Source organism: Thamnophis elegans, chromosome 5, assembly GCF_009769535.1.
Source record: "Thamnophis elegans isolate rThaEle1 chromosome 5, rThaEle1.pri, whole genome shotgun sequence".
Taxonomy (NCBI): Eukaryota; Metazoa; Chordata; class Lepidosauria; order Squamata; family Colubridae; genus Thamnophis; species Thamnophis elegans.
In genome coordinates, this window is record NC_045545.1 from 93,656,523 (window position 1) to 93,680,344 (window position 23,822).

At 46.5% G+C, this 23,822-nt stretch overlaps 1 protein-coding gene across 1 annotated transcript in view; it reads right to left on the bottom strand.

Annotated features, from left to right (window-relative positions):
- The window catches only part of KCNQ2 (potassium voltage-gated channel subfamily Q member 2), a 135,462-nt gene extending 122,421 nt beyond the window's left edge, over positions 1-13,041 (bottom strand). Inside the window, 3 exon segments of the mRNA XM_032218370.1 lie at positions 12,746-12,776; positions 12,779-12,933; positions 12,935-13,041. Coding sequence (XP_032074261.1) covers positions 12,746-12,776; positions 12,779-12,933; positions 12,935-13,041 — 293 coding nt within the window.
- Between the last annotated feature and the right edge of the window lie 10,781 nt (positions 13,042-23,822).

Consider the following 23,822-nt stretch of genomic DNA (forward strand, 5'->3'; position numbering starts at 1 on the left):
GGCATTTTGCTGAGTGTGGCACACTTTGAGGACAGACATACCAATTTATCTCTGTCCAAACTTGCTGGCCCAGGTTTAGTGAAACTCGGGGAGATAATTAAATAAATGTTCCTTTCTCTGGAAAGGTAGAGGAAGAATGGGAGGGAATGTAAGAGTAGGAAAGAGGGGAGGAATGGGAAGAAGAGGGGAAGGGTAAAGGGGAGGAAGGGGAAGGAGAGAAGGGAAAGGAGAGGAGGAAGGAAGGAAGGAGAGAAGAGAGAGAAGAAAGGGGGGTAGGAAGGAGGGAGGGAAGGAAGGAGGGAAGGAAGGAAGGAGGGAAGGAAGGAGGGAAGGAAGGAGAGAAGAAGAGAAGAAAGGAGGGAAGGAAGGAGGGAATGTAGGAGAGAAGGAAGGGGGAAGGAAGGAGGAAAGGAAGGGGGAAAGGAAGGAGAGAAGGAGAAAAGAAAGGAGGGAAGGAAGGAAGGAGGGAAGGAAGGAGGGAAGGAGAGAAGGAGGGAAGGGGAAGGAGGGAGGGAAGGAAGGAAGGGGAGTAGGAGAGAAGAAACGAGGGAAGGAAAGAGGGAGGGAGGGAAGAAGAAGTAGGACCGTTGTAAGATAAGATGGATCTATGGGATGTTAAAAAAGCAATCTTCAAGTATATTGTCAACGGTAGGGAAAAATTGTTATAAATACATATTATTAATAACAGTTATGAGATCATATAATTGTGAATGTATATATGAAATTGATAAAATTAAAATAATTACAAAAAATGTTCCTTTCTCAACAAACAACCAGAAGGCTCTTCAAATAAGAGAAGTTGCATAAGTTGTAAAAGGAGAGACCCCCTTTTACTTCTCAAATAGGAAGTGGGTGTCCCTCTTAGACGGAGGGAGGAGGAAGATTTTACGGGGTGTTAGCAAATACAGATCATCCTTGTGGTGGGATTCAAAATTTTTTATAAAGATGTATTACTACTGGATGGCTTTAGGATGATGTAATGAAATGCCATAATATAAATTTATTCAAAATTTAGACTATCTCACATAAAATGAAGTAATAATAGTTATAGTCAAATAAATGTTTAACAATGATAATAATTGCATACCTATACATCAAATTGATAATACGAGATTCTATATAAATTCTAAGTGAAGACTATGCTGAAGATGCACAAATGTTTTGTAACCAATCGACACACTGTACGAAACTGGAAGATGGTTTTATGTTTTATATTTGTCTGTGCTTGTTTTTTTTTAAATGTAAAAAAAATTATAATAAAAAAAAAGAAATTTGATTCCTCCCCCCTTTCTGTTTGGACATAGGCTTTCTGAGAGCACGAAGCAGACCCCTTGTCCCGACAAAAAGCCCTTTTATTCATTTACTGTGAATTCTGCTCATTCATATCCAGCAAAGTCCTTCAAGGGAGGATTTATAGTCACAGACCTTATCTGGCTTGGAGAGCTGCCAGGCCTATATCTGCAAACTTGGAAAGGAGTCTCGGAGAGTCAGGAACCAATGAAGTGAACTAATTGTTTTCTGCAAACTCCACTCCCCTTTCGCTCCTCTTTTATTTCCTCTGGGAGGGGCCATTTACCATCCACCTGTGATCTTACTCCCAAGTCAATCCCTGTTCATTAGCGGTTTCCTTCGTCTGGCAACTCTGCGCATGCGCTCACTGGGAACAGGCTCCAGCTGTTCATCTGCCTCACTGATGTCTGACTCTGAAGGCAGCTGTCAGGCCTGCAGTTATATCCCTTTTAGGATCTTTGGCCTGCCACACTCCCTCTTATTTCATTATGCTGTTTCATTAGTGTAGTATTTGGGAGGGGGGAATAGAAAGAAGTAGAATGGTGGAATGTATTGTTGTCATTCTTTTCTAGAAGCCCAAGGTCATCTTTTGTCTCCGCACCTCTGCACCTGACCGGAAACAGCTGGGTGGAGATGCCAGGGTGGAAGAAGAAGATTGGACCATGTGATGGATTTGTGAGTGTGGGGACAACATCATGAACTTTCAACTGGGTGGGAATCTGATGTAACTTCCAGAATTGGGATTCCACAGATGTTCTAAGATGTCTGATTTATTAAATTGGAACTTTAAGGATCGTTTTGCCTTGGACTCTGATTTAATTCTACATGATACTTGGAATGCTGACAGCAGCTGATAACTGGCATATGGCCCTGGCCCTGTCTCTGCCTCCTTCCCCAGACTCCAAGACTGCCCCATGTTCCTCCCCAACCTCCTCACTGTCTGAGTCCGCTGCCAGCTCCACTAGCCACTGGCGGATCGCAACTCTTTCTTTCTTTCTTTCTTTCTTTCTTTCGAGTTCCTGAGCATAGCAAGAGTTTTAAAGGCAGCAACTGTAAATTAGCAAGCCCAACTATGTATATTAATGGCTAGCTTTCAAGAAAAGCAGGAGAGACAGAACTAGTGGAAAGTTTTCCGGCATTTATTTTTCACTTTGGTCCTGTTTGTAACCCATTATGGTTTTTACACATTTGTAGTTCTTTGTGACTCAGTAATAAATCTATTCTGTTTTTCTTTCTTGGAACCTAGCCAGATATCTGCCGCTGAATATACTCCTGTCTTCGTGACCTAGCTTTGCAAGCCATCATAAATTTTGGAGTCTGAAGGGTAAGGCAGAAAGGAGAGGAAAATGGAAGGGGTGAAGAGGATAAAAATACATTCCGATGTTCCCTTGCACAGATTTTCTTTTCTCCAATAATACCTTCCAGGGGTTTGGGATTTCAACTCTCATAATTTCCCAGGCAGCGTGATTCAACACAGATCGAAAAGTTATGATAGAGGCACCAAGGACACCTAAAGATAGATCAAGATTTCATGTTGGGTCAAATCGAATTTGATTTTCTGCTAGAACCTCAAGAGTCATTCAATTTTTTAAAAAAAGATTTATTCTGCCGAATACAGTTTCCCTTAGCCAGCATCAAATATGGAAAGAACCAATTTAGGGAAAGGCTGATACACACAACAACTGTGTGTTGTGTGGCATGTCTAGCTGCTTACAGAACTAAATGACTTTCTGGGTTTATATAATGGGTTTTATATAATAAATCCTGAAATTAACAAATAAGGAGGGTTTGTGCCTTAGGCTAAACCACAAAATGATGAACAAACTTAGAATTGTAGCAATGGAAGACGATATTTGTGGCTCAGGGCTGAATTGTGGGGTCCTTGGGGGTTCTCTGAGCTTGGTGGGTTTTTTTGGCAGACCTCTCATTACCCAACTAGTTAACATCATCAGCGTCAGAAAGGAGTGGGATTTGTAGAGAGGGCGACAGGTGCTCTCTGGTTGTTTTCTTGCAGACATTTCACTGCAAATTAGGTAACATCATCAGTGGAGGGTTGAGAAGAAGGTGGTGGTGTTGGAGGAGGGAGGAGGAGGAGGAGGAGGTGGTGGTGGTGGTGGTGGTGGTGGAAGAGATGGTGGTGGTGATGGAGGAGGAGGAGGAGGTGGAGGAGGAGGAGGTGGTGAAGGAGGAGGTGGAGGTGGAGGAGGTGGTGGTGGTGGTGGTGGTGGTGGTGGTGGTGGTGGAGGAGGAGGAGGAGGAGGAGGAGGACGACTACACTACTACTACTACTACTACTACTACTACTACTACTACTACTACTGTGGAGTCCTTGGTGACCTCTGAGCTTGGTGGTTTTCGTACAGACATTTCATTACCCAAATAGGTAACATCAACAGGGCTAGAAGGGAATAGTGATTTGCCCCGTCAGTGGTGGTGGGAGTAATTCTTGGTGGTTCCTTGATTAGGCTGTTGTTCTCTGATTGTTCGCCTGAGTTAGTCGTTCTTATGGGGTATATTGTTCATTGCTTGATGGTTGGTCTAGTACTAATCTTAATGGTGTTTTGGTCTCTCCCCCCCCCCCACTTCTTTTTGTGGGGGGCTAATTGTTTCTAGCAGTATCATTTTCTCCCGATTCACAGTGCTTTAGAACCCTCTCTAAGCGGTTTACAGGGTCAGCATAATGATATGTAGACGCTGTTTATCTCAGTGTGGCCATTGATGGCTGATTTACCTAAGTGCCAGGCTTCCAGGAATTCTCTAGCTTGGGAGATTTAGCTTGGCTTAGGATACTCACAGTTTCCTAGTTAAAAACTATGGTTGTGCAAATAAGCAGTTTTAATCACATCGTCTGACTGCTAGTTGGGTGTTCAACAATGTGCTCTGCTGGTCCTCTGCCTAATCTCTCCTACATAGCGGACAGCAAACTACACTCTCTTTTAGCATTGATGATGTTACCTAGCTGGGTAATGAAATGTCTGCAAGCAAGCAACCAAATTCAGAGCATTAAGGAATCCTCAACTTGGGAACATTTAAATGGGTCTCTAAGTAGCCCAGGTACATGTGCTGTTTTAAGACTAGGGCAGAGTTAAAGAGCGAAGACTGTGATGTCGAACCTATGGCACAGGGTGCCTAAAGTGGCCCATGAAGCCATGTCACTTGGCACACACGGTCTTGCCTGTTTCTCTTCCGGGTTCCTGGCGTGCATGCATGTGCGATGATCATCTGTCCTTCGTCTGTGCGGCAGTGCTGAAAACTGGTGTGCGCATGCACACCAGCCAGCTGATTGTTGGGCGGGCGGGGGTGCTAGAGCCTGGAGGTTCAGCTTTTCTGGAGCGCGATGCCTTCGTGCGTGTAGCAGTGTCAAAAACCAGCCTGCACATGCGCGCCAGCCAGCTGATTAACGGGTGTGTGTGTACACTAGAACCTGGAAGTTCGGCTTTTCCAGAGGATGATCCCTTCGCACGCACCGGCCTGCGGAGTTGAAGTCCACAGACCTATCTAGGTCCGGGATGGCAAATCTATGGCAAACATGCCACAGGTGGCACGCGGAGCCATTTGTCAGGGGCACATGAGGCCAGCTGAGTTCAGCCTTTTTTAAAGGCATGTTTCGCCTTCCCCAGGCTCCAGAGGGCTTTATAGGAGCCTGGGGAGGGCGAAAAGAGCCTTCCCCCCCCCCCCCGGAGGTCCTCCAGAGGCTTCAGGGACGCTCCGGAGCGCAAAAAAAACGGCCCTATGGGCAAACCGGAAGTTTGGGAACGGACTTCCGGTTTGCTCATAGGGTCAGTTTAAGCCCTCTGGAGGCTTCAGGGACTTAAAACTGGCCCTACAAGTAAACCGGAAGGTTTCAGGAGCGTCCCTGAAGCCTCAGGAGCGTCCCTGAAGCCTCCGGAGCGCAAAAAAAAAACGGCCCTATGGGCAAACCGGAAGTTTGGGAACGGACTTCCAGTTGCTCATAGGTCCTTTTTAGGTCCTCCGGAGGCTTCAGGGAAGCCTTCTGAAGGTCCCTGAAGCCTTCGGAGGGCCTTCGGGGGGGGGATGCTGTTTTCGTCCCCTCCCCCAGGCTCCTATAAAGCCTCTGGAGCCTGGGGAGGGCGAAAAAAGCATGCAAAAAATGGGGGGGAGCGCCTCTCATGTGCGATAAGTGCACTGGAGGGGTTATGCATTGCATTATGGGTGCAGCACACCCGCGCACGATCCTCCCCCCCCCGCGCTCCCCCCCTTATGGTACACAAGCCAAAGGAGGTTCGCCATCTCTGATCTCGGTTGAGAACCAATGTGCTGGACGAAAGTGACTTTTCTCTTACTCTAGCAACAGCCTTGTGATGTTCTTAGGATTGCAATGTTTTGTTTGTGTGATTGTTTTCAACAAGAACTCTCAAAACTGGATTCTACCAGATGGTTCATTTTGCGAAACCACGTGTGTTCCTTCACACCTCAAAGGAAACGAAATTTCCACTCTATATTTCAACCCGTGCATGACTATTATAGTAATAAAATGTACAAGAGGTAATCTATGGCTTTTATGGATTTCCCCCATCTTATCATTTCCAACTTCCCCCATCCCTGAAGTCTTCATACATTGTCTTCAACATATGAAGTATGGCTGTAGGATTTGGGTTTGGCTAGTCTAAAGAAAAGAAGAGCTAGGGGGGGGACATGATAGCAATCCTAGCATACCAGGATTGAGGGGCTTGCCACAAAGAGGAGGAAGTGAAATTATTCTCCAAAGCACCTGAAGGCAGGATGAGAAACAATGTATGGCAACTAATCAAGGAGAGAAGCAACCCAAAATTAAGGAGGAACTTCCTAAGTGAGGACAATTAACCAGTGGAACAGCTTGCCACCAGAAGCTGTGGATCTCCATCACTGGAAGTTTTAAGAAGAGACTGGACAGTCACTTGTCTGAAATGGAATAGGATCTCCTGCTTGAGCAGGGGGGCTGGACTAGAAGACCTCCAACGTCCCTTCCAGCTCTATGCTATGCTATGCTATGCTATGCTATGCTATGCTATGCTATGCTATGCTATGCTATGCTATGCTACGTTATTTATGATCACAACTCAGCCCAAATCTCTGTTGCTAAGCGAGACAGTTGTTAGGTGAGTTTTGTCCCATTTTACAACCTTTCTGGCCGCAGCAGTTCAGTGAATCACTGCATTTGTTAAATTAATAACACGGTTGTTAAGTGAGTCGGGCTTCTCCTTGACTTTGCTCGTCAGAAGGTCGCAAAAGGGGATGACATGACACACACCCCAGGGCTCCGCGACCGTCATAAAATGAATCAGTTGCCAAGTGTCCGAATTCTGATCACGTGATCGTGGGAATCGTTAAGTGTGGGGAAACGGTCACAGGTCACCTTTTTCAGTGCTGTTGTGACTTCAAACGGTCGCTAAGAGAGCTGTTATAATTCAAGGACCTCCCTGTACTTGCAATGCATGCAAAGCAACTGGCATGCAAACAGCGCCCATCCTTTTATGTCAGATTAAAGAATTGCAGTTTGAACGGCAAAGCTTTTAAAATATTTTCCACTGAAATACTTTGTAGCTGCATCAATCTTCCGCAGGTAACGTCCAGCCCGAGTTCATTCTTTTTATTTCTGCTTCTTCAGGAATAACAACGTCTTTGGAATTAGCCAATAAAACATTTCTCTCGAGCCCCATTTGCAAACTGGCAGATATCCAGAACGCAACAGCCCCGAATGGATGTTGATGTCAATGCCAACAGAAGACCACAAATTTGATATGAAAACAGAGGATACCTAGTCAGCATATTTGTTAAGGGTTGTTTTTAGAGGAAGGAAGAGAGGGAGGGAGGGAGGGAGGGATGGAAGAGGAAAGAGAGGGATGGAGGGGAAAGAAGGGAGGAGATGTTGTGGCCCACCAGCAGCCAGCAGATCTGGCAGCAGATTCGGACAGTGAGGAGGTTGGGGAGGAACCTGGGCCAGTCCTGAGTCTGGGGAAGGCTCAGATGAGGGTTCTGTGTCGGAGGCAGAGATGGGACCAGGGCCATCCGCAGTTTATCAGCTGCCTTCGGAGTTGGACATCAGTGGGGCAGAAGAACAGCTTGAGCCTGTTCCCAATGTGCCCATGTGCAGAGCTGCCAGGAGAGGGAACAGCTAAGTAACAAGGGCCGACTCGGGAGTAAAGGCACAGCTGGACGGTGAATGGCCCTCCCATAGGGGGATAAAGAGGAGCGAAAGGGGAGTGGAGTTTGCAGGACACAATTAGTTCAATTCATTAGAGTGAAGATCTGTTCCTGACTTCTTGCCGAGTAATTGCTGCTACAGCTTGGAGTTTGGAAGATATTGGCCTGGCAACACTCCAAGCCTGATAAAGGTCTGTAGTTGTGAAATCTCATGAACGATTGTTTGCCTGGAGTGGAATTCCCTTTAACCTAAATAAAAGAGGTTTCATCGGGACAAGGAGTCAGCTTCATGATCTTGGAAGCATAGGTCAGAACAGAAGGGAGGGAGGAAGAAGAAAAAGAAGAAAGAAGGAAAAAAGGAAGGAAGGAAGGAAGGAAGGAAGGAAGGAAGGGAGGGAGGGAGGGAGGGAGGGAGGCTGAATGATTTTTCTGTGATGTTGAATTTGATTAAGCAACTTATAATTTAATATGGAAAACTAACTAATGGGGGTCCAAGGAATCCCCGAGATAAAATATTTGCCATTCATTGCTACTATTTCAAATTCCTAATAAAACTTAAACCCCAATCTCATTCACTGTTCTTGTAAGTAAAAGAACAAACAGCTTGCTTTCAATAAACTAAACAAGAAGAGGGCTCGTTATCTTTTTTTTTTTTACACCATCAAGGAAAACCTCATGCAACAGTATACCTAAATTCATTCCCGGCTAAGGGCAAGAATTTATCGAGAACAGTATTTCTCAACCTTGGTAGCTTTAAGTTGGGTGGACTTCATCCCCCAGAATTCCCCAGCCAGCATGGTTGACAAGGTTGAAAAACTCTGTTCTCTGGTACATAAATATTTAAAAAAAAACACTGAGGAGTATGTAGGTCAGCTAGGAAAACAACTAAGGAGATACACAGCAAAGCACCTAGCAGTATTGTTCGGCTCATTTTGAAGCTGGACTCATTCCAAAGAGTAACCACACAAGTGTTATCACTCCACAAAAACACGCTAAACGCTTTAAGCCTTTCCTGAACATTCTGATATGAGAGTTAGTTGGCTCTATTGCTAGAAATCAGGAGACTATGAAGTTTCTAGTCCTGCTTTAGGTATGAAAGCTGGTTGAGTGACTTTGGGCCAATCGCTAGGAGATTCCTGAGTTCTAGTTGTTCTGAACTTAGGCTTCCCCCAGCAACATGAAGCCAAGTCCTTGTTCCAATAAACCCCTTTATTTGATTTCCAATGAATTCCTCTCCGGCAAAGTCTTTCCTCTCCCATAGTCTTTCAAGAAAGTTCACAATTACTGACCTTTATCAGACTTGGAGAATGGACAGGCCGATATCTTTCAGATGCTGCAATACTTGGCCAGAATGCAGGAATGAACTAATGGTCTCCTGCAAACTCCACTCCCCTTTCGCTCCTCTTTTATTCCCTCTGGGAGGGGCCATTCACCATCCACCTGTGGCCTTACTCCCAAGTCGCCCCCTGTTCTTTAGCTGTTCCCTTTGTCTGGCAACTCTGCGCATACGCACACTGGGAACAGGCTCCAGCTGTTCTTCTGCCTCACTGATGTCTGACTCTGAAGGCAGCTGATAACTGGCATACGGCTCTGGCCCCCACTCTGCCTCCGACACAGAGCCCTCCTCAGAGCCTTCCCCAGACTCCAGGCCCATCTTCCTCCCCAACCTCCTCACTGTCCGAATCTGCTGCCAGCTCCCCAGGCTGCCGGCAGACCACAAGACTAGTTCCACCTTAAGCATGAAAGCTGGTTGAGTGACTTTAGCAATAGCAATAGCAATAGCAGTTAGACTTATATACCGCTTCATAGGGCTTTCAGCCTCTCTAAGCAGTTTACAGAGTTAGCATATCGCCCCCAACAACAATCCGGGTCCTCATTTTACCCACCTCGGAAGGATGGAAGGCTGAGTCAACCTTGAGCCGGTGAGATTTGAACAGCCGAACTGCAGAACTGCAGTCAGCTGAAGTAGCCTGCAGTGCTGCATTTAACCACTGTGCCACCTCGGCTCTGCTTTGGACCAGTCCTCCTCTCAGCCCAACCCACCTCACAGTGTTGTTGTGCAAAAATTAGAAGAAGTATTAGGTATGTTCTCCACGTTGAATATTTGGAGAAATAAAACATTTAAAGAATATTAAGATGAAAGATGAAGAGCTCCAGTAAGCAAGCCGAGCATTTTTCGAGACAAGCCAAGGATTTGGCTGCCCCTGCAGCAAACTTTCCTGTGGAGTCCTTGGTCCTCTCTGAGCTTGGTTGTTTTGTTGCAGATGTTTCATTACCCAACTACCAAAGGTAACATTTTAAGTATGTATAAGTATAAGGATGCACACACTCATGCACTGATGATGTTACCTAGTTGGGTAATGAAACATCTGCAAGAAAACAACCAAGCTCAGAGAGCACCAAGGACCACAAAATCCCCCTTCTCTGCCCTCCTCCCTTTCCCTCCTCCTCCTCCCTTTCCCTTCTCCTCTTCTCCACAAACCCCACTTCCTTCTACTGTAGCACTGATCATGTTACCTAGTTGGATAATGAAACGTCTGCAAGAAAACAGATAAGCTCTGAAAGCACCAACGACCCCACAGTCTTTTTTTTCCTCCTCCTCTTCCTCCTCCTCACACCCTTCTGGCACTGATGATCTTACCTAGTTGGGTAATGAAACGTCTGCAATAAACAGCCAAGCTCAGAGAACATCAAGGACCCCACAATCCTCCTTCTCTGCCTCCTCCCCTTCCACTCCTTCTCCTCTTATCCACAAACCCCACTTCCTTCTAGCACTGATGAAGTTACCTAGTTGGGTAATGAAACGTCTGCAAGAACACAGCCAAACTCACAGAGGACCAATGACCCCCACAGTTTCATCCTGAGCTACAGAGAATTCTCTTCCAAAGGTTTAAGGTCCTGTTTTGCCCATAAACACAGAAGGCATATTTGATCGTTATTTAGCAATAGCAATAGCAATAGCAGTTAGACTTATATACCGCTTCATAGGGCTTTCAGCCCTCTCTAAGCGGTTTACAGAGTCAGCATATTGCCCCCAACAACAATCCGGGTCCTCATTTTACCCACCTCGGAAGGATGGAAGGCTGAGTCAACCCTGAGCCGGTGAGATTTGAACCGCCGAACTGCAGCTAACAGTCAGCTGAAGTGGCTGCAGTACTGCACCCTAACCACTGCGCCACCTCGGCTCTACTTAAAGCCACATACGTCAGGTTTAGTTTAGCTGGTGGGGACTTTAAGCACATTTCCTGAAATACTGTACTTACGGTATGCCAGTTTCGCCCTATGACCAGAAATATACTGAATTCCACAAGCAATGAGTTCCGATTCAGGTTTGCATAAATTGCATACAATAAACCTTAATTTAAGGCTTGACTATCATTTTATTGCAAAGTAGGGATATTCAACCTTGGCAACTTTGGAGAGCTGTGGATTCGAACTCCCAGTATTCCCCAGCCATCCAGCAATTACCCTTGCTGGCTGGGGAATCATGGGAGTTGAAGTCCACAGGTCTCCAAAGTTGCCAAGGCTGGATGGACACCCCACCTCTAAAGGATAATTCTCAGAGTTTAGCTTATTAAATGTTAGGTAAAAGTAAAGGTTTCCCTCGCACATAGGTGCTAGTCGTTCTCGACTCTAGGGGGCGGTGCTCATCTCCGTTTCAAAGCCGAAGAGCCAGCGCTGTCCAAAGACGTCTCCGTGGTCATGTGGCCGGCATGACTCAACGCCAAAGGCGCACGAACGCTGTTACCTTCGCACCAAAGTTGGTTCCTATTTTTCTACTTGCATTTTTATGTGCTTTCGAACTGCTAGGTTGGCAGAAGCTGGGACATGTCACGGGAGCTCACTCCGTTACGTGGCGCTAGGGATTCGAACCGCCAACCTTTCTGATCGACAAGCTCAGCGGCTTAAGCCACTGAGCCACCACGTCCCTCTTATTAAATGTTATGAGAGTGAAACTTTTTTTTGCACTCATCTCCTCCCTTTCTTTATTTCGCCCCTTTCTTGCTTTCCTTCAACTATGGACCAAGAAATAATCGAAGGATGGATGATGCAAACATGCATCCTTCATGGGAGCAAGCAAGGTTTCCTAGAACCAGGATTGAAATGATGGCTCCCCCACCCCTGAGGTTTGAATAGCTAACTGCTGAATGACCCTTCTACCTGCACATGGAGGGAGGGAGGAGGGGGGGAAAGGAAGAAAAGTGGGAGATACCAACTGCGAAGGGGAGCATTTCTCTTGTGGCTGCTAAAGCACACTCCTAAGGGGAGGAATGGGCTGAAAGAGGGCCAATACGGAAGAGAGGGATGGGGAAGCGAGAAGCCACTTGCATGGCAGAGGCGAAGAAGAAAAGAGGCAGAGGAGGATGAGGGATGTTTGTAAGAAAGGAAATCCCCAGAGACATAGCTGGATGGAGATAAAGAGGACGGGAGGGAGGGGGGAAAGGTGAAAAAAACTGGAACTCAGAGCAGGAATAAACCACTGATGGAGATCTGCAAAGGAGGCCACAGGGAGGGAGGGAGGGAGAGAGGGAGGGACGAGGGGGGAGGAAGGAAGGAAGGAAGGAGAAAAAGGAAAAAGGAAGAAGGAAGAAGGAAGGAGGAAGGAAGGAAGGAGGAAGGAAGGAAGGAAAACTGAAATGGTATAGGTTCTCCTGCTTGAGCAGGAGGCTGGACTAGAAGACCTCCAAGGTCCCTTCCAACTCATCCATTCTATTCTAAAACGGAAAGATGAGATGGAGGGAGGAGAGGGGAGAGAGGTGGGAAGGAGGAGACGGAGGGAGGATGGGTGTGACAGTGGGGAAGAAGGAAGAAGGGAGGATGGGAGGAAGGAAGAAGGGAGGAAGAATGGGAAGGAAGGAAGAAGGGAAAAGGAAAGGAGGCTGGTTGGGGAAGAAAAGATGTGGGGAAGTGGAGAAGAGAAGAGGGAGGAAAGAGGGAGAAGGAAGGAGTTGGGAAGAAAGGAGATGGGAAGAAGGAAGGAAGTAAGAGAGGGAGGGAAGGAAAGGAGAAGGAGAAAAGGAAGGAAAGAGGGAAGAAGGAAGGAATTGGGAAGAAAGGAGATGGAAAGAAGGAAGGAAGAAAGAGAGAGAAAGAAGAAAGAGAGAGGGAAAAAAGGAAGGAGAGGAGGAAAGAAGGGAGGAAGGAAAGGATTCCCCTGGGGAAAAAAAAACAGGCATGCCAAGGGGAGGCGGCCGCAGCGGCGAAAGCGGGGCGGCCGGAGGCTGCGGGGAACCTACCAGGGCTGGGCCAGGGCGCGCCGCAGCCTCCCCTGCCGCCCTCCCTGCCTCCCTCCGGGGCTGCCTTGACTCACACGTAAGCGTGGTAGATGAACGCCCAGCCGCGGGCCTTTCCAAGACGTTGTAGAGGAAATTCTGGAGCTTGCGGTAGAAAGCGTTCCTCTTGGGCGGCTTCCCGCTGACGGCCGAGCGGGGCTTGTTGAGGATGGAGCCGCGTTTGCCGCCGCCGCCGCCGCCCCCCTCGGAGCCGGCGATCAGCAGGCCCCGTCGCGGGAGGACTCGGGGGCGCGGGGTCCAGCCCCACGAAGCCCACCTTCTTCTCGCCCGAGGTGCCCGGATACACGCCCCCGTTGCGCGACTTCTGCACCATCCTGCAGCGGCGGCGGCGGCGGCGCGCAGGCCGATCCCGGGCTCAGAGCGGGCGCGAGCCGGGCAGCCGCGCCGGCAGAAGCGCTGCCCGGACCGGAGCGGGGCAGCGGCATGGTAGCGGACAGGAGCCGGGCGCGGGACTGCGGCGGCCGCTGGGTGGCTTTGGCCAAAAGCGGCAGCGGCGGCGGCGGCGGCAGCGCGGAGGAGGCGATTGAGCGGCGCCCGCAATCCGCCCGGCCTCCCCTCCGCTTGCTTTGCGCAGCTCCTCCCGGGCCCCCCGCGCCCGCCGCTTAACCCTTCTGGCGCCGTTCGCTGAAGGTGTGGCGGAGGAGGGGGGAGGAGTACGCGTGATTCGGGGAGGGCGCCCTCGGGGCTGCAGGGGACCGACCCGTCACTCCGGGGGACACGCGCGCACGCTACTCATTGGCAAAGCCTTGGAGGGATGGTTGGGGTTTGGGGGGGGGGGTTATGGGGGGGGGGGGTTGGCTTGGAGACGGCGTTTCTGGGCATGTGCAGAACGCCCGACTTTGGCACGAGAAGAAAGAAGGACCTCCTCCTCCTCCTCCCCAGAGGCCGAGATTTAAGTCTTCTGCATCTTTGGGGCGGCAGTACAGTTGCGCTATCCTGACAAATAGATTTGCGCAGCATTTCAGGATTAAAATTAAAAGGGAGGGAGGGAGGGAGGGAACAATAGATGGGTGGGCAGATGGATGGGATAGTTGGTTGCTTGTTTGGTTGGAGGGAGGGAGGGATGAGATGAGATGGAGGGATAGATGGATGGATGGATAGATAGATGATTGGATGGATGGATGGATGGATGGATGGATGGATGGATGATGGATGGATGAGCTATATAGGTGGATGGATGGATAGTTGGATGGGTGGATGGAGGGATGGAGAGTTGGATAGTTAGATGATATAGATGGAGGGATGGAGGAGATATATAGGTGGATGGGTGGATGGAGGAGATGGATGGATGGATGGGTGGATGGATGGATAATTGGATGTATGGGTGGAGGAGATAGATGGATGGATGGAGGAGATGGATGGATGGATGGATGGATGAGCTATATAGGTGGATGGATGGATGGATAGTTGGATGGGTGGATGGAGGAGATGGATGGATGGAGGAGTTGGATAGTTAGATGATATAGATGGAGGGATGGAGATATATAGGTGGATGGGTGGATGGAGGAGATGGATGGATGGAGATATAGTGTGGATGGATAATTGGATGTATGGGTGGAGGAGATAGATGGATGGATGGAGGACATGGATGGATGGATGGATGGATGAGCTATATAGGTGGATGGATGGATGGATAGTTGGATGGGTGGATGGAGGAGATGGATGGATGGAGGAGTTGGATAGTTAGATGATATAGATGGAGGGATGGAGATATATAGTGGATGGGTGGATGGAGGAGATGGATGGATGGAGATATAGGTGGATATGGATAATTGATGTATGGGTGGAGGAGATAGATGGATGGATGGAGGACATGGATGGATGGATGTATTATGGATGGATGGAAAGATAGACATGGATGGAAGGAAGACATAGATGGATAGGCAGAGGAGGAGAGATGGAAATGTTGGATAAACGGATAGATGGCTGGCTGAGAGATGGAGCTAAATAGAGTGCGAGAGAGGGGGGGGGGCAATTATGGATTTTGGAGATTTTTATTTTAAACGGAAAAAACCAAATCTGGTTCATGTGTAAATTCCACTTTGGATTGTTGAGTGGTTTAGTAAGAGTCTGTTGCGAACTCCACTAGTGTGTGCTGAGAGACATCCTTCCCACCCACCCCACTCTGGTTAAGAGGAGGGGGGAGCGCCTCATGCCATACGTGAATCCAAACCAAGGGTTAATCCGGTAACTAGGGGACGCGCCATTCTCCCCAAAGCGAAGGTGCGGTTGGGTTGCGGATCGTCTGCCAATGGGAAGCTTTCACGGAAGACACGGAATGAAAGGGAAGGGGGCGGCAGAATCAGGATCCCCACGAATCAGCAGGAGTTGGGCTAACAAGAGAATCCCCCCCACACGTGCGTCGCGGAAGCAGGAGGCGGTGACTGGGTAGCTCCGGAGAGAATTTTCCCACTGGCAGAAATTGGGGGTGGTGTTGACTTGCGTGGGGTTTCCCTAACAAATCTGTTTCCAGGTGGGTGGACTTCAAATCCCAGAATTCCACAGTCGGGAGGAATTATCTGCTGAGGATTCTGGGACTAGAAGTTCACCTACCGGTACCTGGAAATGCCCAGGCTGAGGAAGCGCTATCCAATGGAAACCCAGCCAAGCAATTACGGTTAAAACATTTCCTGCCTCGGGTGTGGAAAAGCAAGATGAAGGAGAGTTTTCCAGAGGAAGGCTTGGGGAAGTCGAAGTCCTCGCGATTCCTACAATATAAGAAGAATTTTATGCCAAGACTTGGGCTGGTTTTGTAGGACAGACACATACATACACCCCAGTGCCTAAATTGGACGATGCGTCTATCATCTGTCTGTCTATCCAGAGACAGATACCGGTAGGTACAAAATGGTAGGTAGGTAGGTAGGTAGGTAGGTAGGTAGGTAGGTAGGTAGGTAGGTAGGTAGGTAGATAGATAGATAGATAGATAGATAGATAGATAGATAGATAGATAGATAGATAGATAGATAGATAGATAGATATGAGACAGGGATGGATGGACGGACAGACAAACACTGTAAGATAGATAAATATAGATATAGATGATAGATAGATAGATAGATAGATAGAGATAGATAGATAGATAGATAATAGATAGATAGATAGATAGATAGATAGATAGATAGATAGATAGATAGAGTATAGAGACGGGATGGATGGACGGACAGACAAACACTGTAAGATAGATAAATAGATAGATGTAGATAGATGATAGATAGATAGATGATAGATAGATAGATAGATAGATAGATAGATAGATAGATAGATAGATAATTAATTAGGTAGGTAGATAGGTGACAGATAACAGACAGACTGACTGATTGATAGATAGATGGTAGAAAGATAGATAGATGGATGGATCGACGGGCAGACAGATGATAGATAGACAGATAGATAGATAGATAAAATATAGATAGATAATAGATAGATGGATGGATGGATGATAGGTAGCTAGGTAGGTAAAGATAGATGATAGATAGTCATAGATGATAAATAGATAAGATAGATAGATGATAGATAAATAGTAGATGGATGGATGATAGGTAGGTAGATAGGTAGATGATAAATAGATTAGATAGATAATAGATAGATAGATAGATAGATAGATAGATAGATAGAACAAAAAATCTTTTTTTATATGTTTTCGTCCTTATCTCGAGTTTTCCCTCATTGCATGTTGATTCTCTTCATTGTCTTGGTTTAAAACCAAGCCAAGTCCATTCAGGATAATCCTGAAAAACTGCTTCCTATAGCTTTGATAAATATTTGATTTCCAATAATAATGTATCATATGTGAATGTAAATCATATACAGAATTCATATAAATACCTTTTTTTAAAAAACAGATCATTTCTAGTGTTTTATGTATCACCTACCAGGAGCCTCAAATAGGATTCTAAAAGCATGACCTTTGACAGTGTCAATTATAGTTCCATATAGCTCAGTGTTTGAATCTGGCCCTTCTAATAACAGACCCACATCTCCGGGGGTGGATGGGGGGCGGACATCCAAGTAAACATTGATATGCAAGCTGCAAGTTCTTCCTAACATGCTTGAACAGGGACCTGGACTGGAAGACCTCCAAGGTCCCTTCCAACTCTGCTATTGTATTGTATTGTATTGTATTGTATTGTATTGTATTGTATTGTATTGTATTGTATTGTATTGTATTGTATTGTATTGAATCAGAGTAGTGGTGGAAGGGACCTTGGAGGTCTTCTAGTCCAGGACCCTGTTCAAGCATGAGGTTCTACACCAGGGGTTGTCAACCTTAAACACTCAAAGAGCCACAAAGGTCCTAACCAGAAGCCCCCCCCCATTCAATTCTGGAGCTGACTGGAAGTCTGCTTTCCCCACGATAGTGTCTCTTACTAGCATGATGTTTTTTTCCTCTGCCTGTCATAACCGAAAGCACTATCAATTGTGGAGCCGACCAGCAACAGGGAGCAGCAGCAGAGGGATGAAAGAGCCCACATGCAGCTCCAGAGCCACAGGTTGCAGACCCTTGCCCTATTGTCTGGGTTCCAAATAGCATCCAAAATTAAATCAGAGTCCAAGGCAAAGTATTGCTCAAAGTTCCAATTTATTAAGAGAGCCAAGTTGGCACATCTGGGAAAACTCGAATCTGAAAGCTTCCCGGTTTTCCCCACCCAGTTGAAAGTTCAAGATCTTGCCCCCACACCCACCAGCCCATCTCATGGTCCAATCTTCCACTGCCATGCTGGCAGTTTCCATCCATCCAGTTCCGGTCAGGTGCAGAGGTGCAAAGACAAAGGATGACCTTGGTTTTCTAGAAAGAATTTGTTATGGCTACATAGCATCTCACTCCTTACAATCCCCCCTCCCATTTTCCCACCATGGAAAATGCATAGCAGAATAATAGAAAGGGTGGCAGGCCAAAGATCCAAAAGAAAAGATGGTTACAGGCCTGACACCTACACCATTTCAGATAAGTGACTGTCCAGTCTCTTCTTAAAAACCTCCAGTGATGAAGCACTCACACCTTCTGAAGGCAAGCAAGCTCTTCCACTGGTGAATTGTCCTCACTGTTAGGAAGTTTCTCCTCAATTCCAGGTTGCTTCGCTCCTTGATTAGTTTCCATCCATTGTTTCTTGTCCTGCCTTCCGGTGCCTTGGAAAATAAATTCACCCAAGGACCCCACAGTTCATCCCTGAACTATAGATATTCTCTTCTCTTGAGGCCCAGAAAAAAAAATGTTTTAAGAGGTTTGCTCTCTCTGATAGTCCAGTGTGGGAGGGGTGATGGGGGAAAAAGCCCTTTGAAGATCACAGAAGAGAAATGTACAGTACAGCACAGCAGATTAGAGCAATGCTTTGCAATACCCCAGACAGAGCGCTGGGAATTGCTAGGAAGTACAAGGCGCCACGAAACCCTCGCCGGTTGCCAAAGGGCAAGTAAAAGGGCCTCTCTTTCCCCACCAGGAGTGTTTTGGCCAGCTAGGAAGGTGCAGAGTGAAGCAGCAATTTGTGCCTTTAACTGGAATTCATTGCAATGTGTTTTCCTCCTCAGTCAGAGTGGTAGGAACAAGATTAACTCAGAAAGCTCAAACTGTCCAAAGAGATATTGATCAGTTCTACAGAGGAATTATTGAGTCTGTCATCTGCACTCCATAACTGTCTGGTTTGGTTCTGCAACCCAACAAGACAGACAGAAACTTCAGAGGTAATTAGAACTGCAGAAAAAACAATGGCTGCCAACCTGCCTTCCATTGAGGACCTGCATACTGCATGAATCAAAAAGAGGGCTGTGAAAATATCTACAGACCCCTCGCATCCTGGACACAAATTGTTTCAACTCCTACCCTCAAAATGACGCTATAGAGCACTGCACACCAAGACAACTAGACACAAGGACAGTTTTTCCCCTGAATACCATCACTCTACTAAACAAATATATTCCCACCACACTGTCATATTACCTACTAAGACTGTATTACTATTCTTCTTCTCATCCTTGCCTAGTACCTATTTTCTCACTTATGGCTGTAACCATGTTGCTCGTATCTTTACAATTTATATTGTTTTATTGTTTCCTAGTATGATTTGATTGCTTATTAGCACCTTTGACTATTATTATGATTCGTGACAAATTGTTGTGGCTTAGCAGGAGCCTTTGGAGGCTGCTATCAGACTCTGACAGCGCAGGGCCCTATGAGTCAGGCCTGGGAGGAGCAGAGGGCCCTGGACAGGGTTTCTGACTCTGAGCAGGGCTCAGAGAGACTAGTTGGGTCCCCAGGGTAATAACTGAGCATTGGATCAGTGGGGAGGAGACAAGAGAGGCTGACACAGAAACCTCCTGTGAGTTGTTTCAGGATGCACACAGGAGAAGGGCTGACCGACATAAGGAACAATTGAGGACTCACAGGAGATGATAACAAGAAGCTGTTGCTCGTTAGGATCTCCTCCTGTGGATAAAAGACTGATGGTGCCACACCTGGTTGCAGAAGTCAACGTTCCATTTCTGTTCTAGTCAAGGTTCATTCGTGTGCAACCATCGAGAAAAGCACTTGGATAAGTGACTTGATTTTATAATCCTGTTTTGTTGTAGTTTATGAGTGAGGACTTTTGCCAGAGCATTTATCTGTGTTTATTTTGGGCTCGCAGCCAGCAAGAGCCGGGACTGATAAAAATATTCCTTTGAATGTTCTGTTTGACTTTCGTTTCTGAACGGACAAGGTGGGGGTCAGGACACAAATGTATGACAAATTTCTTGTGTCCAATTACACTTGGCCAATAAAGAATTCTATTCTATTCTATTCCATCCATTCCATCTATTCTAGTCTTCATTAAAAGGAAGAAACATCTTTCATTTTTTCCTAATTAAAAGAGGGAGGGAGGGGGAGAGGGAGGGAAAGGGAGAGGTAGAGAAAGAGAGAGAGGGGGAGAGAGAGGGGAGAAACCTGGGTGGTTTCAGCAAATGTGGCACGCAAAGATTTTCTGTTTTAACTAAATTTAAAGCCAGAAGGAATACATGCAGCTGGTCCTCGACTTACAACCGCCATTGGAACCAGAATTTCTTTGCTATAAGCAAGGTGATTACTTGCTTTGAGTCACACCCAATGTTATGACCTCTCTTTTTTTGCTGTGGTAGTTAAGCAAATCGCTGCAGTCATTAAGTGAATCACACGGTCATTAAGAGAATCCAGCTTCCCACATTGACTTTGATTGTTGGAACACGGCTGAGAAGGTTTGCAAACTGTCAATCACATGATCCCAGGACTCTTCAATCGTCATAAATACATGCCAATGCCAAGCAACCAGATTCAAATCATCTGATCGTGGGGAGGTGCATTGGTCATAAGTGTGAGGACCGATCATAAGTCACTTTTTTCATCTGTTATTAACTTTGAATGGTCACTAAATAGGTGTTGGTAAGTAGAGGACTACCTTATATATGGATGCTGAGCTTAAGAGTAACAGAGCATGGAATTCAAACAGAAAACAATATATCATGTATTGTCCTAGTTGCATATTCTGTGATGAAAGATACATTACAATACAAAACAATAGCAGTGTTGGAAGGGAACTTGGAGGTCTTCTAGTGCAGTATGAGTGGAAAATAGCAGTTAGCAGTAGCAGTTAGACTTATATACCGCTTCATAGGCTTTCAGCCCTCTCTAAGTGGTTTACAGAGTCAGCATATCGCGCCTACAGTCTGGGTCCTCATTTCACCACTCGGAAGGATGGAAGGCTGAGTCAACCTTGAGCTGGTGAGATTAGAACCGCTGAACTGCAGATAGCAGTCAGCTGAAGTGGCCTGCAGTACTGCCCCTAACCACTGCGCCACCTCGGAAAGTATGAGTGGATAAGCTAATACAAAACAAAATGAAAATCACAGAGAAAAATTGCATTGCATTATTTATTTAGCATAGGGCATTCATTGTGGATTATTAGAAATATAAATTGCATTGTAAGGAAATGGTCTGCGTTTTGACACAACGAAATAAAAGCAAAATCCTCTATGGCCCTTTTGATTATTGCTTTGGTGCTGGGTTTGGCTTCCTTATTAAATCTGGCCATCTTTATTCACCTGGAGTGCTCCTAAAGGTAAAGGTTAAGGTTCCCCCTCACACATATGTGCTAGTCGTTCCCGACTAGGGGGCTCTGCTCATCTCCGTTTCAAAGCCGAAGAGCCAGCGCTGTCCGAAGACGTCTCCGTGGGCATGTGGCCGGCATGACTAAATGCCGAAGGTGCACGGAACGCTGTTACTTCCCACCAAAGGTGGTGCCTATTTGTCTACTTGCATTTGTACTTTCAAACTGCTAGGTTGACAGAAGCTGGGACAAGTAACGGGAGCTCACTCCATTACACTGCACTAGGGATTTGAACCGTCAAACTGCCGACCTTTCTGATTGACAAGCTCAGCATCTTAGCCACTGAGCCAGCACATCCCTGGAGTGCTCCTAGAATTCCTTTTTTTTTGCTGGCGGGGAATTCTGGGAGTTGAAGTCCAGACATCTTCAAGTAGCCAAGGTTGAGAAACACTGATCTAAAATAATCTTATGGAGGCAGGGAATATAATAGGTACTGTTTATAGCAGGAATCTCTCTGCCCAGAGCCCATTAATCATAGGAGTTTTCCATGGCACTATAATTATAAACATTACAGCTATCCAATCTTAGGGGAATATTCATTTGAATTCCTTTACAGATAGTAGCCATTAAATGTCTGTCTTTTTTTTTTAGCCCTTCAGCTAATTGTGGGTCTCTCTATACAGATAGTCCCGACTTAACATCATTTGTTTCATGACCATTCAAAGATGATTATCAGCTGGGCCGCGTGGCCGGCGTGGGAGGCTGCAACAAAGGCAGGCAAGCTGGTGGCGCCACGTGGGGTGGTGGGAGGCAGGGCCACGACTCGCAGACTTACCCAGGATGCTCAGGGCCGCTCAGTTGAGCCGCGGGCACATGTGGGAAGGCAAGCAAGCTGGTGGCCCGCAGAGACTGTGTGGTCAACGCAAGGAAGGAGCCCAACACAAGCAATAACTATGCCAGGGAAGCGAGATGAGAAGTGGCGGGGTGGGTGGGGGTGGGTGGGCGCGCCACACACACACACACACACAGACTCACACAGAGAGAGAAAGAGAAAAAAAGGAAAGAAAAGAATAAAAGAAAAAAGAAAGAAACGTGGAGAAGAGGGAGGAAGGAGGAGCAATGAAAGAAAAAAAAAAAAAAAAAAAAAAAAAAAAAAAAAAAAAAAAAAAAAAAAAAACAAAAAAAAAAAAACAGGAAAAACAGAAAAAAGGGAAGAGGAGACAAAGGAAGGAAAGAGAGAGAGAGGAGAGAGAGAGAGAAAGAAAGAAAGAAAGAAGAAGAAGAAAAGAAAAGGAAAAGAAAGAAAGAAAGAAGAAAGAAAGAAGAAAGAAAAGAAAGAAAGAAAGAAGAAGAAAGAAAGAAAACACATGGCAGGCAAGCCACTCCCACCAGGTCACATGGCTGGCAAGCCACTCCAACAAAGGAGGCCACACCCACAGAGTAGGTTTGAAAAATTTTGAAACCCACCACTGGTGGGCGGGGCAAGCAGTGAGCAGGAGGGCAGGGCAAACAGGCGAGGGCAAGTGGACGAACGGCGGTGAACAGGCAAGTGGGCAGGGGCGGGGCCAAGCCAGTGGTGGGATTTGCCAGTTCATCAAACTGCTCAAAATTTCACTACGGTTCGGCCGAACTGCTACGAACCGGCTAAATACCAACTCTGCTGGTCATGTGATCCAAAATTCAGGCAGTTGGCAACTGGCATGTATTTATGACGGTTGCAGTCTCCGGGGTCCTATGATCCCCTTTTGCGACCTTCTGATAAGCAAGATTAATAGGGAAGCCAGGTTCACTTAGCAATCCCGTTACTATAGTGCAGAGGTGGGGAGCAGCAACGGCCTTTTTATCATTGTGGACTTCAACTCCCAGAATTCCTTCTCTTGGCTTGGGCAGTACGGGCCTCCTTGCTAAAAATCACTGCTCTTCAAGAAGCATTTTTTTTTTTGCTTCTTCACCTTGTCAATATTATATGCTTTCCCAGTAAAAGGACAACAGGGGATCAAATTGTCCAACCTCAGCATGGCTGCAAATAGCTTCCATGCCTCGAGGGTCCTGATGAATATTTACGAAGTTCCTGCCAATCAGAAACAGTCTAGAAACGAGTTATGAAAAGAAAAAGAGAGAACAGAATCAGGAAGATGAGCAGAAAGACAAGACCAGTGGGCTCGGCACCAACGACTCCTGCCTGCTCCACGGCAGGAGGACAAAGATCTGATGAAAGAAATGTCCTTCTGGGTTCGGCTCCATGTGGGGGAAAAGACACTGGAGACACGGAGGCTGCTTGGAAAGATGGTTTATTGGTGGACAGGACCACATGGCTTGAGCCCTGAACAGAAAAGGTGATCACAGGCTTCAATGTTGGTGGAGAAGAAGAGAAGGGCTGAGGGAGGGGCTTGCTAGGCTTTTTATAACCTGTTCAGTCCCACCTCTCTGTTTCCTGTTCCTGTGTAAGAAATGTGTTCTGATTGGTTGTCAGACTCCCATGGGGCCATGCAGGGGCAACTCTCTAGGCTGTGTTTTGAATCCAGGTTTGGTTGAGTTCTCAGATGCCATGTGGTCAGTTGAGTAAAGGGCCAATATTATCAGGCCTTTACTCCCATCCCCCTGGGACTGCAGTGGAGAAGTCTTTATTATGTAAACGGGACTAGCTTGGCCTTCTCAATGGCCCATTAACAGTGGGGATGGGCAGGAAGCTACAGGCAACTATTCTGTCTTTTAAAACACGTTTCTTTCTTTTCACATCCAGAGAAATATTCTACCTTTTCAATATTTCCTAGGATATTTCATTTTTCTGGGAGAGGGCTGGATGATAACTTCCCACAGATCAGTACAGACAATGATTCAACAGGGGAAAAAAAGGCTACATCATTAGAGGCAATTATGCAAGCAATACAAACAAGCACCAATGAAAAACTAGAGAGGCTTGTAAAGAGGTCTGAAAATATGGAAAAGAGGATGGAGACAATGGATCAGCGAATTGGGAACATAGAACCAAAAACAGGCCAGACAGAGGGAAAGATGGAAATTATACAAATTGGATAGT